Source organism: Odontomachus brunneus, unplaced genomic scaffold, assembly GCF_010583005.1.
Source record: "Odontomachus brunneus isolate Ranch 3 - 2012 unplaced genomic scaffold, Obru_v1 Obru_scaffold_007, whole genome shotgun sequence".
In the NCBI taxonomy this organism is placed as follows: Eukaryota; Metazoa; Arthropoda; class Insecta; order Hymenoptera; family Formicidae; genus Odontomachus; species Odontomachus brunneus.
In genome coordinates this window covers 2345061-2365060 of record NW_022639457.1, presented here as the reverse complement: position 1 = coordinate 2365060, position 20000 = coordinate 2345061, and the positions used below count along the sequence as shown (strand labels likewise).

The following is a 20000-nucleotide window of genomic DNA, read 5'->3' as shown; positions in this document are numbered from 1 at the left end:
ATCGGATAATGTCTCTCAGTGTATGTGAAGTATGCTTTAAAACGCGAGAGTCTCCGTGCGCAACGCTCCGAGACCTATGACCGGGAACGGAAATAATAAATATAATGTTAATAACTGTGTAACGCCTGTAAACGTCTAGCAATGCGAACATTCTTCCGCGACGGGGATCACGCAGCCACGAGCGGCGGGCTCGCGAATAACGATGATCGTTTAACGCCCACTTTACACGACACGTATAAGTCAGATCTAACACAGCGCCAAGTGCGTAATCGTTTGCGCGAGAAGGATCTGTGTCTCTACGCTGATATAACAATCCGCACGACGCGAACGACCGGAATTCTCTCTTGTAATGAACTGAATGCGATGAGAACGAATAAATTGCCGTTTGAACGTCACATTGACGTCGCAGAGAAGACCGTTTAACCCTTATTGTGCACACTTCAGTAGAATCACATAATGGGCATACTGGGATCTTTCGCGACTTCAACTACAAAAATGTTTGCTGCAATAAAATTATTCCTTTTGATTTAAAAAAAATTCCAGAATATATTTCAAACATCTTTTTATATGACGGAATAATTTTTCTAGACGAAATTTGATTTTGAATGAAGAAAAAAATTGGGAAGCCCAAAAAACGAAAAAATGACTTGATTTGCTCCAAAAATCATAACTGACACAATGTTTGATATTTCAAAGTAGAATTTTAACAAATTACTCTCGAGAGATATCTCTTTAAGAAAAAAATTAGTACAATAGCAGGATTTTCAAAAAAAGGTATTTATTTTGAATATCAAAATTATGATTTTTGTGAAAAGAAGTAAACAGTTTTTCCAAAATATAGATTTATTATATTTTATTTTATTTTTTATTTTTTTATAGATTTACTTTATTTATTTTATTTATTTTATTTATTTACTTTTCTGGGATCTTATATGATCCCAAAGTACACAATAAGGGTTAACTAATACGACAATTCAGAGTTTATTATCGTTCACGGTGGAGAATATTATTAACGCGACGATTTCGCTCATTAGACTGTTCCTTTCAAATCAAATCTTTCTCTTCTTTAATTGCTGTGTCTTCTTTTTTGTGATTTTAATGAAACTCAGGAAAGAGCGCGCATTTTTGTGTTCTAAAAGGAACATTTCGCGACTCCTTTTCCGCAATAAATACATCTTCACGCAATAAATACATGAATGGGACACAAGTTCACCGGAACGATCAATCCTGTTCCGCGCCCTAAACCTGCTTTGCCTCGGTCTTTCCCTACGTTGCTCCTAGACCAAGCGTTACTCCTTACGTGCTAATTGACTAGTAGTGTAGGATCGACATCGATCGATGTCGAACGCACGTAATTTCTGTCTCCCTACGAATCTATCTTAACTCTCTTATACACGGGGGAAATGTTGTAGCAAAAATTACAGCCAAATTTTTATAATAATCCTGGACTGTACAGAATTATATTTAAAAATTATATGCGCTTTTTAATACAAAATTATCGCAGATGACTTGAATGTTTTTTTGCAAATTGATCGCTACAAATTTAATATTTTCGCAGTAATTTATGCTACAATTTCAGTATGATTCAATTTTACGACAAGAGACATCGTAAAAAGAAATATAATTCTAACGACTTTCGTTATAATACCTTCTCCGTGTACGACTTGTATCAATCTATCGAGTCCGCAAGGAGCCTGAAGCCGATCTGCGAATAAACTCGCGACAACCGACTGGCCTACTTCCATATCGACGTACGAGGGTACGTCGACAGCACCATCTTCATCAGCCGAAACCGACATCCGGGCGGAAATTAGACCCTCTGCGAGTCCTCCTGCCGGCCGGCCGCCTGGTCTTTCATGATTGCCTCCACGTCCTTCTCCAGTATCCGCTCCCGGTCGTTCAGCTGAAACTGGTACGCCGGCTCGTTCACCAGCACGCTCTCCTCGGCGGTGCTGCGCGCGTCCTCCGGTGCCAGGAAGAATCTCGCGCGACCCTCGCATTTCCGCCGGTAGTCCGGATTGTCCGGCACGGGCCGATGGCAAGAATCGCAGACGGTGTCTGAGCGCGGTGTGCACGGATGCGCCTCGTAGAGACCCGGGCCGCATCTAGCGCAGTTCCAGCAGGGCTGCATACTGTGATGCGGGCTGTAAGTGCCGGCAGGACACCATCTGCACTGAGTGTCGCGGCCGCGAACGCATCGCCTAATCATGCCCGAACCTGGACTACATTTGCTGCAGTGCGAGCCCTCCCGATGGTGCCTGATGTGAGGCCTGCCCTCAGCCGCCTGAAATCCGACAACGGCAGATGGTTAGTGCCGCCTGAGAAATCAGACGTCGCCGTGAAAAAAAAAAACGCATCGACCGAGCCGCAGTTTCGGATCCTCTCAGGAGCGATTTCGAAATAAAACGTCGTTATTCTCTCACGACGTTAATCGCTTCTGTAACTTTAATCAGTAATTTTGATCAGAGTAAGTGTTTCTCGTAGATTTTCACTCACAAAAAACCATGTCGCTGATCAAAATGCTCCATCACGTCAAGTTTTGCACTTAACTGGAGTGTTATTTTGAAAAACCAGCAATTTGAAAAAAATATATATATATATTTATATTTATAATATAAATATATATATTTATATTTATATTATAAATATATATATTTATATTTATATTATAAATATATATATATTTATATATATATTATAAATATATATGTATATAATATATATTTATATTTATATTATAAATATATATATATTTATATATATATTATAAATATATATGTATATAATATATATTTATATTTATATTATAAATATATATATATTTATATATATATTATAAATATATATGTATATAATATATATTTATATTTATATTATAAATATATATATATTTATATATATATTATAAATATATATGTATATAATATATATTTATATTTATATTATAAATATATATATATTTATATATATATTATAAATATATATGTATATAATATATATTTATATTTATATTATAAATATATATATATTTATATATATATTATAAATATATATGTATATAATATATATTTATATTTATATTATAAATATATATATATTTATATATATATTATAAATATATATGTATATAATATATATTTATATTTATATTATAAATATATATATATTTATATATATATTATAAATATATATGTATATAATATATATTTATATTTATATTATAAATATATATATATTTATATATATATTATAAATATATATGTATATAATATATATTTATATTTATATTATAAATATATATATATTTATATATATATTATAAATATATATGTATATAATATATATTTATATTTATATTATAAATATATATATATTTATATATATATTATAAATATATATGTATATAATATATATTTATATTTATATTATAAATATATATATATTTATATATATATTATAAATATATATGTATATAATATATATTTATATTTATATTATAAATATATATATATTTATATATATATTATAAATATATATGTATATAATATATATTTATATTTATATTATAAATATATATATATTTATATATATATTATAAATATATATGTATATAATATATATTTATATTTATATTATAAATATATATATATTTATATATATATTATAAATATATATGTATATAATATATATTTATATTTATATTATAAATATATATATATTTATATATATATTATAAATATATATGTATATAATATATATTTATATTTATATTATAAATATATATATATTTATATATATATTATAAATATATATGTATATAATATATATTTATATTTATATTATAAATATATATATATTTATATATATATTATAAATATATATGTATATAATATATATTTATATTTATATTATAAATATATATATATTTATATATATATTATAAATATATATGTATATAATATATATTTATATTTATATTATAAATATATATATATTTATATATATATTATAAATATATATGTATATAATATATATTTATATTTATATTATAAATATATATATATTTATATATATATTATAAATATATATGTATATAATATATATTTATATTTATATTATAAATATATATATATTTATATATATATTATAAATATATATGTATATAATATATATTTATATTTATATTATAAATATATATATATTTATATATATATTATAAATATATATGTATATAATATATATTTATATTTATATTATAAATATATATATATTTATATATATATTATAAATATATATGTATATAATATATATTTATATTTATATTATAAATATATATATATTTATATATATATTATAAATATATATGTATATAATATATATTTATATTTATATTATAAATATATATATATTTATATATATATTATAAATATATATGTATATAATATATATTTATATTTATATTATAAATATATATATATTTATATATATATTATAAATATATATGTATATAATATATATTTATATTTATATTATAAATATATATATATTTATATATATATTATAAATATATATGTATATAATATATATTTATATTTATATTATAAATATATATATATTTATATATATATTATAAATATATATGTATATAATATATATTTATATTTATATTATAAATATATATATATTTATATATATATTATAAATATATATGTATATAATATATATTTATATTTATATTATAAATATATATATATTTATATATATATTATAAATATATATGTATATAATATATATTTATATTTATATTATAAATATATATATATTTATATATATATTATAAATATATATGTATATAATATATATTTATATTTATATTATAAATATATATATATTTATATATATATTATAAATATATATGTATATAATATATATTTATATTTATATTATAAATATATATATATTTATATATATATTATAAATATATATGTATATAATATATATTTATATTTATATTATAAATATATATATATTTATATATATATTATAAATATATATGTATATAATATATATTTATATTTATATTATAAATATATATATATTTATATATATATTATAAATATATATGTATATAATATATATTTATATTTATATTATAAATATATATATATTTATATATATATTATAAATATATATGTATATAATATATATTTATATTTATATTATAAATATATATATATTTATATATATATTATAAATATATATGTATATAATATATATTTATATTTATATTATAAATATATATATTTATATTTATATTATAAATATATATGTATATAATATATATTTATATTTATAATATAAATATAATAAGTCGCGCTAAATAAAAATAAGCGAATACTTTGATTCACATATTGATTCCTTGTTAGCATTTTCTTTTTCTTCTATAACAAATTTTTTCTTGTCGGCTTGTGTTATTTATAAATTGATTCGATACCTTCATAACATTCGTGATTTATTTTCGTCCAAGGTGTGACAATCTTGGGTCATTTCAAGTTCGCAACATTTTCAATTTAGTATCATGAAAGAAATCAGGTTCTGCAGTTTATATTTAATTGAAATAATTGCATTCACACATACACACACACACACACGCACACAGGACGTCTCGGTTATACTTAATAACAGAATAAAATATTACCACGGTGCGTCTTACCCAAGCCTGAGCAAAAACTATTTATAAATGATCATAATTATTATAATTAGTATTTAATAGCGCGTAACCTAGATAGTTATCAGTATGAATTTGATTTAATACTTTAAAAATTAAACGCTCTTAGTAATTGTCTCTGGCTTATTGTGGTTTCGTGGAAGTTGATGCGGGCACGCGATTCTTCGTGACAGCATAAGAGTTAATTGTAGAAACAATTTATCTTTGCACCGGAATATACGTTAACAATAATGTGCGCATCGAAATGAGAAATTACAAATCGCGTATACGCGTTATCTTAAACTTCCCGATATTCGTCTTCTACCCTTCTAACCTGAATTGATGAAATGCAAGTTCAACCGTCCGACAACAGGTGCACAAGGGAAGGCGGCCACCTGACTTCGAGAACACCTTGCGCCATTCTTCCGCCTACTTTGGCCAGATCGAGACGCGATACGTAAGCCTTCTGTGCTCTCTCACGCATAAAATACTGCTCTTAATACGTTAGAATGGCCGCTACACTTTCGTCGGTGAATTTTTTTTCAAGTTTTCTCTGAGATAAAGTAAAAGTACCGAAGCTCGGACACACGTACTTAATCTTGGACGTCCTTATTATCTTGATCTTTAAATACGAATATTTAAACTTTCAACATAAAGTATATGTATATATTCAATATATATATTTTTTTTTCTTTTTATGTTGAAAGTTTAAATATTCGTATTCAAAGAGCAAAATAATGAGAATGTCCGGGATTAAGTACGTATACGGGAATTGGTTTTATCTTTAGACTTGTGCAACCGTCAAATTTTATAATTCAAATTTTTATGTCATATCGTTGACTTTTGTCTAGCTTAACTCTATTAGAGTCTATGCAGTAAAATTTGCGTAACAGAGAAAGAGAGAGACTTAGTTTTTTCTACTCAATTTCTTCTCGATATGATATTGCCAATCTTATTAATCTACTTTCCATAAAAAAAAACACTCGAATTTTTAGTTTATTTATACTTAATCACAGTCTGTTGTGTGTTACCGTCTTACTTAACCTCGATATTATACAGTCGCACATATTTAAACAATAGTACAACTAAATACGATAATCGTATTTTATCACATATTAATGACGGTCGAGTGTCGAAACACACAGCCGGTCTCGCGACACTTGGCGGCCCTTCACGTTTTGTAAAAAGCACTGTCTTTCTCAAGTTAAAAGTTTCGTAAAAAAGATTCTTTGTGTATCAACGTTCGCGGTATTCACGATAGAGCGGCGGACGAGCAAGTAAAATAAAAAGGCCAAAAGGCGATCCCTTTCGGCGGCAGCTGTTGGCAGCTGTTTCGTGCGGCACGCGCCAACGGTCACCGCGTATCACGCGAATCGTTAGCACCGGGCCTTAATTCGAAACCCTTCACCTTACCTTTTTTCACCCTGTCTCGCGCACTACGTGTCATTACGTCGTCCATGCCACCGTTGAGCTTCTCGTGCGACACAGGACGCACTTTTTAATTTCACGCGCATCGAGTCGAATGTGTCATCCATGACGCCGTGTGCCAGCCTTGCGATTCGCGAGGCGCGTTACACAAATTCGCAATGAGTGCTTTCCAATTGCAATATTCCTAGACACTTTCATGTACACGGCGACACAAGTTGCGTTCCAATTGTCGTAATCGTCGACACAACAGTACACATCTGTGCTCGAGGGCTACTAGTCGGCTGTGTAAACTAGTGTTTCTTAGTGACAATTAAAGTTAATAAGCGTAGCGGCTTGAAAAGAGACTGGCATTTGCGACGTGAAGTGTGGATAATATCTTTTTTATTATTTAGATTTTATTATTTATTATTAAAAAATACCAAAATATAAGCATAGTTGAAAAATAATCCTAACTCTACCCGAATCGTGCACAATGTTACACTTTGTGCATTTCTGTGTACATATGTGTCAAGATGTGTTAAGCAATTGGAAAGCACACAATGTTACGAAAGAGAAAGGACACATTGGGAAGTGCGATTTTAGAAACTTTGAAAAAATCTATCGTCGCGACTTTTAACTCGATTTGTGCCGACGGAGATGCTCTCGTTAAACGGGCGTTACTCGTCGCACTTGGTTAAGAAATAACACCAAGAGAGGTTTTCCTTTTAGCAAGAGAAATGGACGTTGTTTTCGCAACAGTCCGACAAAGCATCTGTCTCAGAGTAACGCGAACCGCTGGCACGTGAGGATGCATCCTGTCGATTTACGGCTACGACGAGACCGACTGGGTAATAAGTTACAACCCTTCGCAGTCGACGGTCACCTCGTTGAGTTAACGTGTTGAATAATACACTGCTGAAACGTGTAGTCTAAAGAGAACGTAGACAAAGCTGAGCGAAAGTTCGCTCCACGACTAATTTCAAACGTAATCTCCATAAAATTTTAATATAAAAATCGTTCACAGCAACAGCGTTGCAAGCCGGCCAGTTGGATACACGGACGGACAAATGCATTTGGTAAATATGCAGCAGAATCGACGAGCAACGAAGTCGAGAAGAAGCGCGGGAAGAATCGAGAGAAACTTCTTCATTCTTCGACGAAGATGCATACATTAGGACACCTCGCAGCGATCGTCCGGTTAGACGGACCCGGCCAAGATTTATCGATTGGCAGAAAAAAGCTCGTGCTCGTTTGAGCGGGAGAGCCACGGGGTATCGTTGTTATTGTTGTTGTTGTTGTTCCCATGTTGGCCAGAACGTCGAGCGACCGACGTCGTCGCTTGGAGCACTCGGCGTCATGCTCGAGCGATGGTGCGGCTTGGGAGGCGAGGATTCGCAAGCACCACGTGGGGAACACCCTTTGGCGATTTCCTTCGATCCTTCTTTCGCCGTGTTCCCCACGCTGCCGCCTCTCTCGCCGCTGCTGCAAGAAAACGACCACCGCGGGCGTGTCGTAAACCGACGGTTATGCGCGAACTCGAGGAAGAGAGGAATCCACGGCACACCGATAACGTGACTAGACTTCCGAGCGAGCGAGAAACTAAGAGAGGCGAAACAATCGGTCTGAATGCAAAGGAAACGATACACTTCTCTCGCTCGGACCAGGTTCCTGGCAGGAAAGTGACCACCCGAGTTGGTCCTACTTCGGACCTGAACTTTCTACATCTATGTATTCTGAATGATCAATATATGTGTGATGTACGTGGAAACTGAAATCCTACTTAACGCCTCTAAATGGCAGAAAACGTACAAAATGCCACTTCTAAAGAAGGCGTCTAGACAAAGCTAGTAGGTTAAGCTAGAATCAAAAAAAGTTGCCATAGGCTTCAAAATATCAAAGTAAGCGTTAAATGGAATATTGTAGTCGAAAGTAAGATCAAAACTCGTGGATTTCCCAAATCGAAGTCTTAGCTCTACTTAGCCTAAATTGTTCCAATGAGGTTCTAAAGAAGAGCTCTCGGCAAAGCTAGATTAAATAAAATAGGGATTAGTATAGGTTTCAAAGTATAAAATAGAAGTTAAATGGAATATTGAAGTCGAAAGTAGAAACATTTCGACTCGGGATTTGAACCTACAAAAAATCATCGAGTAGGTCGATCGCGAACTCCGCAAGCGATCCGTAACGACGATGACGGAAGTAACGGCGTTCATAGTGACGAGTATGAATAGGAACTTCCGGCATGACGAGCCAAAACGGAAGCGGTAATTGTTGTTGCTTTTGTGTCCCTCTCTCTTTTTTCTCCCTTTTTTATAGCCAGCGCATACATCGGCGCCGATAAATTTCAATGCGATGATCGACCGCGACCTACGAACGCACGTGCGACCCGCGCATAAAACCATTGCGCGCGCGCGCGCGCGCGCACGCATTTGGTGGTGTCCTGGGAACGTGATTGAACGTTGCGTTTCTGCGTGTGGTAGTAAATTTTTCAGTGTTTCCAAAGACTCGTTTGCTTTCAGTTATTGCCGAGCGAGTATTCGAGGGACGCGAAGTCATTGTCAATGCCCAGAAGCGATTATCCTGAAGAGGGAATCGCTATTGCTAAACCTGTTCCGCTGATTAGTGATGATTACAGGTACCTCGCTGTGTTTCTGCGACCACGAAGATAATTAGCGGCGATGAACGAGGAGAGGGATTTTTTATGTGTACGTATAGGTGCGTCGAAGGGGAAGGATGGCTGAAAAGACCCGGATGTATGTGTGTATATGGAGTCACGCCGGAGCTAGATTTTCATCCTACCCGACTCACCTAAGGGAACGTGGCCCACTTCCATTTGTCACCGGAAGAGGCGGGTACCTTGCACACGAAAGAGAAATTGCAGTAATTTCGAAGCCGAGCGTGGAGACACGTTCCGAACGTTATTACAGAATAAGATATCGAACGAGCGGATTGAGCACTTTCTCCGTTTTTGTGCTGTTACCATCGATCACATTAGATACATATTAAACCGAATGTCGCAAACGCCGGTTGCACGTTTGCGCGAAATAAAATCGCGCCGGGAAGAGATTGTATGCGTGCACGGAAAAGTTGGCTAGACATGCGGAAAGACACCTCGTGAATCTTTCAGCCGCACACACCCACTCATATGTTGCGGATGTACTTTCGGGCAGGACGCCAAAATAGCAGAAGGTAAGTAGAACGTATTCGTTGCATTCATCGTCCTTTTGTACGCTCGCTACTTTCTTACGTTAGTTCCAATTGGAAGGCCATCGGTAAATTCGAGAAAACCACAAGGTCCCGCGATACCTGGAGGAGGTGGTTACTGCCAAAGTTGCAACAGGCAGCAACCCGCGGAGTCACGCTAGACTGGATTCTCCCCCTGCCTGTGTGTGTGCGTGTGTGTGTATGTGTGTACATGTGCCACGTCTGCGACTTCCTCGGGCAAGCGAGCCGGCCGGTTGGTTCTACTTCCCGGAGGAAGACACTGTTACCTCGAGGATGAACCCACAGTCGCAGCTGCCTCGAGAACCGCGATAATTATCTTCGGCCGCTACGCACCCTATTGTTCCCCGCCCTCGCGTATCCCGTCGGTCGGATCGACGAGGTTACCGCGCACCTGGATAGGGGAAGGACGTCGGAGCCAGGTAAGAGCATACTTTTGTAACTGCCTCAATGTACCGAATAAGGTGCATTAGGCATTGTCAACCGGATGCCATCACTTACAATCGAGATGAGAGCATAACGTGTATTGAAAAAAAAAAAAAATAGCTACCTTCTTACCGAAGATTACAGTTCCGCTCGGTATCAACTATGTCTTCTCGCGCGTTATTCTAACAGAAAAATAGTAGTGGCAATATATACGTGTGTTATCATCGGTGACAGCAAGTATCAATATTTACTACACAATTGGTCCTTTTGATTATAATTCTTTCACCACAAATGAAAAAAGAACACTCTTGTCTTGGAAAATATGTATTGACAGAATGGCTGTTGAATGTTGAATAAAAAGAAGTGGACAAACCGATCGAGGAATTTGCGATTTAGATTGGAGTGACAGATTTGGGTGACACGGTGACCGAGTGTTTTGCTCGATTAAGGAACGCGGAATCCGCGAGAGGGATTGCGGTCTCGTTTTTGCTCGTCAAACGAGCCACGCCACTGCGATTATGCGTGCTAATGAGGACGAGGAAAATTACTGTGCGAAAAGTCGGGAGTGCGCTGAGAAAGGGGAGGATAATGCGAAAGGTGCTCAAGAAACGAGTGTCGATTGCGCGGGCGTCGCCGGTTACCGTTCGTTAGGATGTCTCGTGTCTTCGCTCAAACGTAGCCGGGGCGACAATTGCGAACACGGAGGAAACCGCGGCCCTCGGATTCTCTTACGATGCTAATGAGGCCCGCACTTGCCAAGACCTGGTCGTCTAACATAAACAAGGTATCTTTCTGCTAGGCGCGTAAGTCCGCGACACGAAGGCGCCATTCGAACAAGCGAGTTTCCCGACATCCTTTATAGAATACTATAGATTTTCAGCCCTGTAAGCTTGCAAGAGGAAGTATCCCGGTTCGAGTACTGTCATTCCGCCCTTAAGATCCAACCACACAGAAAAACTGAAGCAGTAAGAAAATTGATCAATCACAAACGATTATTCTTGAAATGCAAGAAGAATTATCGATGGTGATTAGTCAAGTTACTTGCTGCTCGAGTCTTACTGATAAAGCTTTTCTGTGTGTCCAAGTCTTAAGGCTGGGGACACATTTATCAATCACACCCTAGCAATATAATGTATTAGGCCAATATTAAACCCATAATGGCCAGTATAAAATCTATGGCGGCCAACCGTCGGCCAATTAATATGTGCTGCTGGGGCAGTCGATAATTCTCCTTACGATCAAAGAATGACCGTTTACGATTGATCAATTTTCTTACTACTTAAGTCTTACTGAAGAATCAATGCTGCAATTCTAAGCAAATATACAAGTAAATCGTAAAATCGTAAAGTTGTAGCTTACAAAACAAAAAAAAATCGTAGATATTTACGAGTTATTATATGGTCCGCATAGAATTGCAAATCTACTCATAAGTTCTTACGAGTCTTACGAGAACAAGTTACGAGTTTAACGATTTTGTTTAGCATTGCAGTATTCCTGTGTGTTCGGGCTTCCCAAGGCTGGGAACACACGGAGAAGAATGTAAAAGCGGTAAAACTTAAGCAGCAAGCAAGTTGACCAGCCACAGTTGATGGTTCTTCTCACAATTCAAGAATAATCGATGTGTCAATTTTCTTACCGCTTGAGCTTTCCTGTACATCCGGGCCCTAATTCTGCCCCGCGAGCACTTACTTTCTATGTTCCCGCGTCTTGACATCGCGGCGCGCATTACAATCGCATAATTCGCCGATACACGACAGCATATCGCTCGGGGATAATTGCTGCGTTAAGAACGCCGTTAATAATGAGCCGTTTCTCCGAGCGGCGACAGTGTCGCTTTGTATGAGACGCCCTTTCTCCGTCGGGAGGCAGACGCACACACTGTCGCCAACGGCGTTTCCCGTGTGTTTATGCGAAGGGGGTCGACGACGAGAGAGCATCGCGAAAATCGCACTGCGAGCGGAATCGCCGGCTCTTGGTTCCCATGCCATGCTAATGAGTCTCATAAAGCACGGTGTGTACCCCAGTGAACCGAATAACCCGCTGACGCACGGTGGTCGAGTGCGCGCGCACGTGTACAATAATGTGCGTACCTGTGTGTGCTTCCAGCCGCCGCACGAACACAATCGCGCCGGACGACACGCGCGACCGTGCGCTTTGTGCTCGTGCGTTCAACTCGTTGCGAATACGCGTGTTTACGCAGCCGACACGCAACACGCGCGACGACTCCACCGGCGCGATGCGTCGTGAAGTATGCGAGGAGGTGCGAACGATTCAGCGACGAGAATCCGGAGGAAACGCGAGAGACATTTTTTAATTATGCCAATTGCGCTGATGAAGCGTTAGCGAGTTGACCGGATATAAATGACGCGTCTCAACTTATTTGGAGCAAGAGTATATGAATGCAATAAGAACGGCTTGCGACCATTGTATCGCAGAGTTGCAACTGATGAAAGGTCTGTTGTCGTATACGTGATCTTTGCAAAGCTCTGTAAAGCGAATTTAACAATCCTCGTCTGTTAAAGCGGAGCAGCTCATGATTCTCTCACCTCGGCTCGTTCGGATTCATCAATGACTGAATGTCAATGAGACAGATGATTCGTAGGAAGAGATTCGCACTTATTATTAAAATTCCCAGCTTCTTCCCCAGACTTTTTGAACACCTTCCGATAAAATTTACGAATACGCATAAATTACCGCACGCGAGAAGGAAAGATCAAATATGCGACTTTGATAAAACGATCTCTGTTCCCACGAATTATATCTTGTTCACACATATTGTGTGGGTGTCCGCGCGGCTTTGATATTTCCGGTTCAACCCTCGTATAAGAGCCTCTCCCCCCTCTCTTTCTCTCTCACTCATATTCTTTTATCACCCTGTTCTTTATACTGTCGTTATAAAGACGGGTCGTGAGAACCGATCTTATCCAGCCGACAATATATTTCAGTCGGGCGAATAATCGCGGAGTAATAATTATCGTCGTATGCGTCGTGTGTGAAATCGGACGAAATTCCATGCTTTTGCACGACGATTACCATCGCGGTCGCTTTTTTTCGCCCTCGCGCTTTACTCGCAAGTAGTCGGTCGTTAATTAGTTCAGTCTGGTTTAATAAGGTCGCACGCGCTCTTGATATTACAAGAATTCGTAATACAAACGCGAAGATTATACAAGAAGCAAAGCTGTTCATTTTTTTTTCTTTTTTAATAACGCAGTCGCGTCAGTCAGGTTACTTGGGACACGAAAAACTATCTGACGTTATTGAAGAATATAGCTGTAAGATAAAAGTGCCAATGTCCGGCCGTGTACTTAATCCTGGACATTCTTATTGTTTTGGTCTTTAAATATAAATATTTGAGCTTCCAACATAAAATATATACATCCTCTGTTAAAAATTCAAATATTCGTATTTAAAGACCAAAACAATAAGAAACCTAATCCAGGATTACACCCAGGAAAATTGGTACTTTTACCTTATCTGCATATTATTGCGCGACGCAATCGAACTACTATTTGCGCAATTCATTCTGTTCCGGTGGACACGGCCCTATCGAGAACGCGACGACACCGCCTGTGCACTTTCATTTTTTATCGACGACTCGCGCGGTAACTGGATGCGCTCTTCAATTCCTCTCAAATTATCTGCTACGATCAGATAACCTTCTTCTTTTTTCAAACGATAACACGGCTAGAAAGTATCTTTCACGAGAATTATATTAGACGCAAATGAATCACAAATTGTCTCAGGCTATCACGGTCAAGTTATGTCGCAAAAAAATAATAAGAATAAAAAGAATAAAAAGAATAAAATCGCATACGCATACCTCGATGAATATAGCCAGCACAAGCGCGACAGCGACTGCCAGCATGAGGGGTTGATTGTGGGTCAATTTGGCGCGATTATCCATTATCCTTTCGGGATGTAATCAAGCCGCAACTCTGTCACTCTAATTAGAATCACTTTCTCTCCCTTCTCTCGCGCGTAATTGACTTCGCGTCGACGTGATGATTCCACACTCCGATCCAGACTGGAGGGTGACGAGGTGGTGGCCGGAAAAGCGTGTGTCGATTTTGTTCACGATCGAGAGAATTGGCCCCGAACCGAGTCTATGACTCCGCCGAGCTGGTCGCCGCGGTGTCGCCTCGACGAGGGTTCAGCGTGAATTGAAAGGACTGCATTGGAGTGCAGCTGTTACTGTTGAACACGCGCTCGGTCACGTGGCTCATCGTATTCCCCTCCCTCTTTTACGATGTTCTGTTCGAGCGCACGTACACTGGAATCTTCCAGGCAGACGGATCATTGTGTCGACATGTTAAGTATACAGTTTGGACACTCCCCTGCAACAGAAGTAAATTTAAAAACTTGAGAAACTTCTATATTCTAACTTCTACATGAGAAATTCAATGTAGAAAAGTATACGCATAAAATAATGGCTCTCGAGCAAAGCGACGAAGCAAGACGAGAAATCATCAGTCAAACATGCACAACGCTACTTAATTGATTGATCTGACGCTTTTGCAACGCAAAAATCAAGTAAGTTGAAGGAATCACGATTACTCCCGACATTCGACGAACTCGCTAAAGCGAGTCATCGACAGTCACGAAACTATCCAGTAACCTATAAAATCAAGTAGAAATCAAGAAATCGCTTTTCTCAGTCGATTTCAATTTCGTCTGAACAAAGACTGAATTTCACCGGACTTGAATGAACGAAATTTCAGGGAGAAGTAAAAAAACAACAAACGAAACTGAAAGCGATTTTAACGATTCGGGATACATCACTTGCTCTCTCACTTAGGCAAAGGCCAAATGCGACACGCGATCTGGCATCGTGGAAAGGAACGAAAAAGAGAAGAAAGAAAACCTTTCTCGAAAGAGGCGAGTAGGTTCGATTCCCGTAGAATCAGCATTTACTTCAGCTGCAGCAACAGCTGAACGCCCCGATGGTGTGTGCCACCTCCACTGGATGCACACCCGAGCGAGTCAGTTTCTTACGAGGGCAGGTGCTCGCTCTCTTCGACCACGCGACTACGAACACTTGCCAAGTGTGCGACCGGCCATGGTGTCCTGTCCGAAAATTCACGCGTAACAAATGCTCGTCGATAAGCGGATCGAGTGGCAGTCATCGAGAGACAAAGCGCAAACGACGAAAGTGGTCCCGCCGCGCATCGAAATGCGCTGAGAATAATTTGCTCGGCGATAAACGTGCGATAATGGAGAAACGGCGAGACCGGGATTACGAAACGTCTAATCCGGGCGCCGTTGATTCCACGCGTTCCACGGATCCAAGCGTTTCCCATACATAAATAACGCCTCGCCCGCGCCCACCGTATTATACGGTCCCATTATATCGTATTGTATCAACCAGCCATTATACCGGCCATTTTCTTCGTCGCTCAAAGGCCTCGATAACGCCGATCAAGCGCCGACATGGAAGATGAGAGTGATTCATTACGTCGGGTGGAGAGACCGGGGCGTACTTCTCGAGTGGAATATTAAGACTCGCAGATGGAGAGCGCGTTCGATCGAGCAGATTTCGATCTGCCCGCTCGATCGAACGTTACTACGTAATTATGGTCATTACTGCACCGGTAGCCACCACGAAACGAGCTCGTAAAAACGAAGAACGGCTCGCCCAACATAACCGCGTGAAAAAATTTTAAAGGGTGTGAGATATACGGTAAAAAAGTTATTTTTGTATTTGGAACTATAACATATATTAGCATGGCCGCTCTCTCGCGCATGCGCAATGCTGAACATGTACAAGAATGTGTCTACTTACATGTATGTAAGTGATACGTACTTGCAGTTATATACATTCCTGGATATACGCCTTGAGCATATATTTGCTGAGTGTTTTTCTGTTCTTTTAGTGTAACTCTTTCCTAAAATTTTGAAAAATATTTTCAAATTTCTAAAAATCACTCTCCGAAAGTGAGGTCGAGCGTGCTAATCTCTACTGAGAGAAATTATTTAATAAAAAATAAACAAACGGATCAATCAAATTCCGATCTATTTTTATATCCGATCAGAATACCCGATTAAATTTTATCAAATACTTTCGGTCATAATGACATTTCATCAGATAAATCGATCAAAAAATTATGAATCAATATTTTTCATCGAATGTTTCCTGATCGAATATAAAAATTCATTGTGCTTTGGCTCTTATACGCCTTTCTTTTCACGTAATTTGTTGATTGCATATCTGAGAGCCATATTAGACTAATCTTTTTAAAAAATTCATCGGTATTTTGATCGGAAATATCCGTTTGCCAATGTTTTATCGAATAATTTCTTTCAGTATCCTTGAGTACTATCGCTTAAAGCACACTTTGGATGAACGTTTTTCTGTACCCTCAGTAATTCTCCAAAAATTTTAAATAATTCTCGAATTTTTAAAAATCGATCTTTGAAAGTGTGTTCGGGCGTGCGTATCGCGTCGAGTACCCAAGTAGAACAACGTTATCTTAAAGTATTCCATTTTACTATATAAAATTAAGTCAAGATAACTTTATTTTCTTTATTTTCACAAATTAAATATATACCAAATGATAACTATAAGATGCATAAATGAACTAGCTATTAACCAACTAAATTGTTATTTAATTGATATCATATTAATGGAGACGAATTATTAACATTGACTTGTTATCATACAGATACGTTTCAAAAGTTAACTTCAAAAACGTTAACCAATAAGTAACCTGTTCCACTTGGGTATTATCGCAGAATTTTTTATCTTTTGCAAGAAGATAAAACAGGTTCTTACTTTATCAACGACTAGTAGTTCATAGATTTCTACTTTACTGAACGTCGGGAAATAATCGTACTTCTCATATCACACGACTGTTCGGCATGAAAGCCCAATTCGATGCATTCAATCGAGAGAAATGAGAAAGGTACGAATCCGCATCATGTCGGGACGCAACATCGCCTGGTGGGTGTTCGATTCAAACTTTTTCTGCCGAATAAATTCACCCATGTAAATATGTTTCTTCAGAGTTTAAGTACAAACATTAGTGTACGTTTTGCGCCACATAGGTCTACGAAATTATGAGCTTTAAAAAATAATCAGTCGCACCGCGTTAAAAAAATCGCAAGCAACGATAGATTAATTATTAACGATAGATTATCTCAGAATCATCGAATTTAATAATAGATGTGCTTATTATAATATATGTACACAACGAAAAATGACTTGTCGATTGATGTCGATTTGACGATTTCGACGTCAATCGACAAGCTATTTCTCACTGGGTACTTGGTTTCTTATAAAAATAAACTACACTAAGTATACAAAGTGAACTACACTAAGCATCAAACAGCAGACGTGTTTTTACACATGTTTGTCTAGTAATAGAAGAAATTCTCAATATTTTCTTAGACGGACAAAATTCAAAGATAACTTAATATTGATCTCTTAAGTAGTTAATAAGAAAACTTGCAGAAAACTTTACAGAAATAGATCTCTATGTTTATTCCTACCACAGCTCTGAGTATTTCTATTCCACGATTATCCGTACGTCATTTACAGAATGCGTTAATTTCCATAAAATTTTAAAAGTTACCGAAAATACATATGTGTAGAAAATTATTTAATCTATCGTTGCTTGCGATTTTTTTAACGCGATGCGACTGATTATTTTTTAAAGCTCATAATTTAAAAGACGGTATATTAGAATAGTACTTTGTAAATGCTAAATGGTACATGACTATTTTCCGCAACAGTAACTGTTTTTTAGCTATCGTCGAATGTATCAACGTAAATTAATCCGAATATTTTAATTAAAATAATTAAAGCAATGATCACGCACGCGCGCACAAACTTTTATTCTTTGTAATATTTAACCATGTCTATCCAGTCAGGCAACTTGTAAATATTTGTGTAAGAAATAGCGAGCATATATGTGTATAGTTGAATTGTCGATGTGTGAAAGAAAGTTTCAAAGAGTGAGATATGAAACGGCACATAAGGAGCAAGCATGGATGTCTTAGTGCTATTAAATACTAATATTAATTTTTAATATTAATATGATTGTGGGAGGATAAAATTGTCCAGTATGTTAAACGCATGTATCGAAATTTTTCCTTCGATTATCGTACGCGGAGAATCAACCTTCCATACTTAGACCGATCCTTGAGTCCCAATTTTTAAATATATATTTTTTTATTAAAATCCCAAACCCTATTAAACCGATGACTCAAATAACAATAACAATGTTAGATTCCTTATATATGTTGCGAAAAAAAGTTTCAAAGCACTACAAAATTGCTCTATATACAGATCTTGCTTTTGATTTTTTTAGCAATATGCTGCTAAGCTGCTTAATCACAGAAAACGTAAGATTCATCGTAAGTACGCTGCTTTGCTTCGATCTATAGCATCATTTTATATCATATGTTATGTGTGGTAATGGTTACGACAAGCGTGTTGAAACGCTAAATGTCGTACCTAACCTTCACAAGTGCACACGCTGCAGAAAGCAACGCGTTATTTTTAATCTGTTGGGTAACTACGGGTGGCAACTTAATACCCTAATTTTAAGAGTAATATAAAAAGAGCGGGACCAGCTACTCAAGCAGAACTATCCAGTCAAAGTACGCGCACGTTACGTATCTCGAATATAATATATCGACCGCGAGTAAAGTGAATGTCGACCATAGTGGTAACGCGATACGCGAACCGAAAACATTGTAAACGCGAATCGCGTTTACACTCACAAGTGTTAATATTACTGTAGAAAGGAAGATATTCAAGGAAGGAAACAATTACAATACATTACATTATAATATTTATTAAAAAACCGAAAACCACTTATTCACTGCGACCAATCCCTTTGTCTGCACGTCGACGCCGGAATCCAACTACCCTTGTGTCCGACGCCACCATGGGCACAACACATAAATCGCGGACACTTTAATATACCGGTACTTGCATTGTATTTTAAGATAAAAGTAAAATTTGCTAAACTCACGGCCCGCGATTTGATGCATACGCTAAAACTAGTTTCTTTCGCTATTTGCATACGGAATTGTAAGGTTTACTATTGTAGGCTGAACAATTTTTTGCGCGTATACATGCGCGCCAAGTGGTTTACCTTGGCTTCAGTAGTTCATATATAGGGTGTAAAAAAATTTATAAATTTATAATTATTTATAAATTAATATTGTTATAAATAATTATTTATAACAATATTAGTTTTATTACTCTATTATAACTTGCTCTCTCAGAAGTAATTTT

General features: G+C 36.2%; 1 protein-coding gene across 1 annotated transcript in view; it reads right to left on the bottom strand.

Moving 5' to 3' along the window:
* Positions 1–16645, bottom strand: part of LOC116854044 (tumor necrosis factor receptor superfamily member 3-like) — a 17957-nt gene extending 1312 nt beyond the window's left edge. The window contains exons 1-3 of the mRNA XM_032835528.1: positions 16560–16645; positions 14580–15093; positions 1–2284 (exon numbers count right to left, since the gene is read on the bottom strand). The exon at positions 1–2284 is cut by the window's left edge and continues 1312 nt beyond it. Coding sequence (XP_032691419.1) covers positions 1811–2284; positions 14580–14663 — 558 coding nt within the window. The 5' untranslated portion in view covers positions 14664–15093; positions 16560–16645 and the 3' untranslated portion in view covers positions 1–1810. The remainder of the gene's footprint in view (positions 2285–14579; positions 15094–16559) is intronic.
* Positions 16646–20000: the final 3355 nt, after the last annotated feature.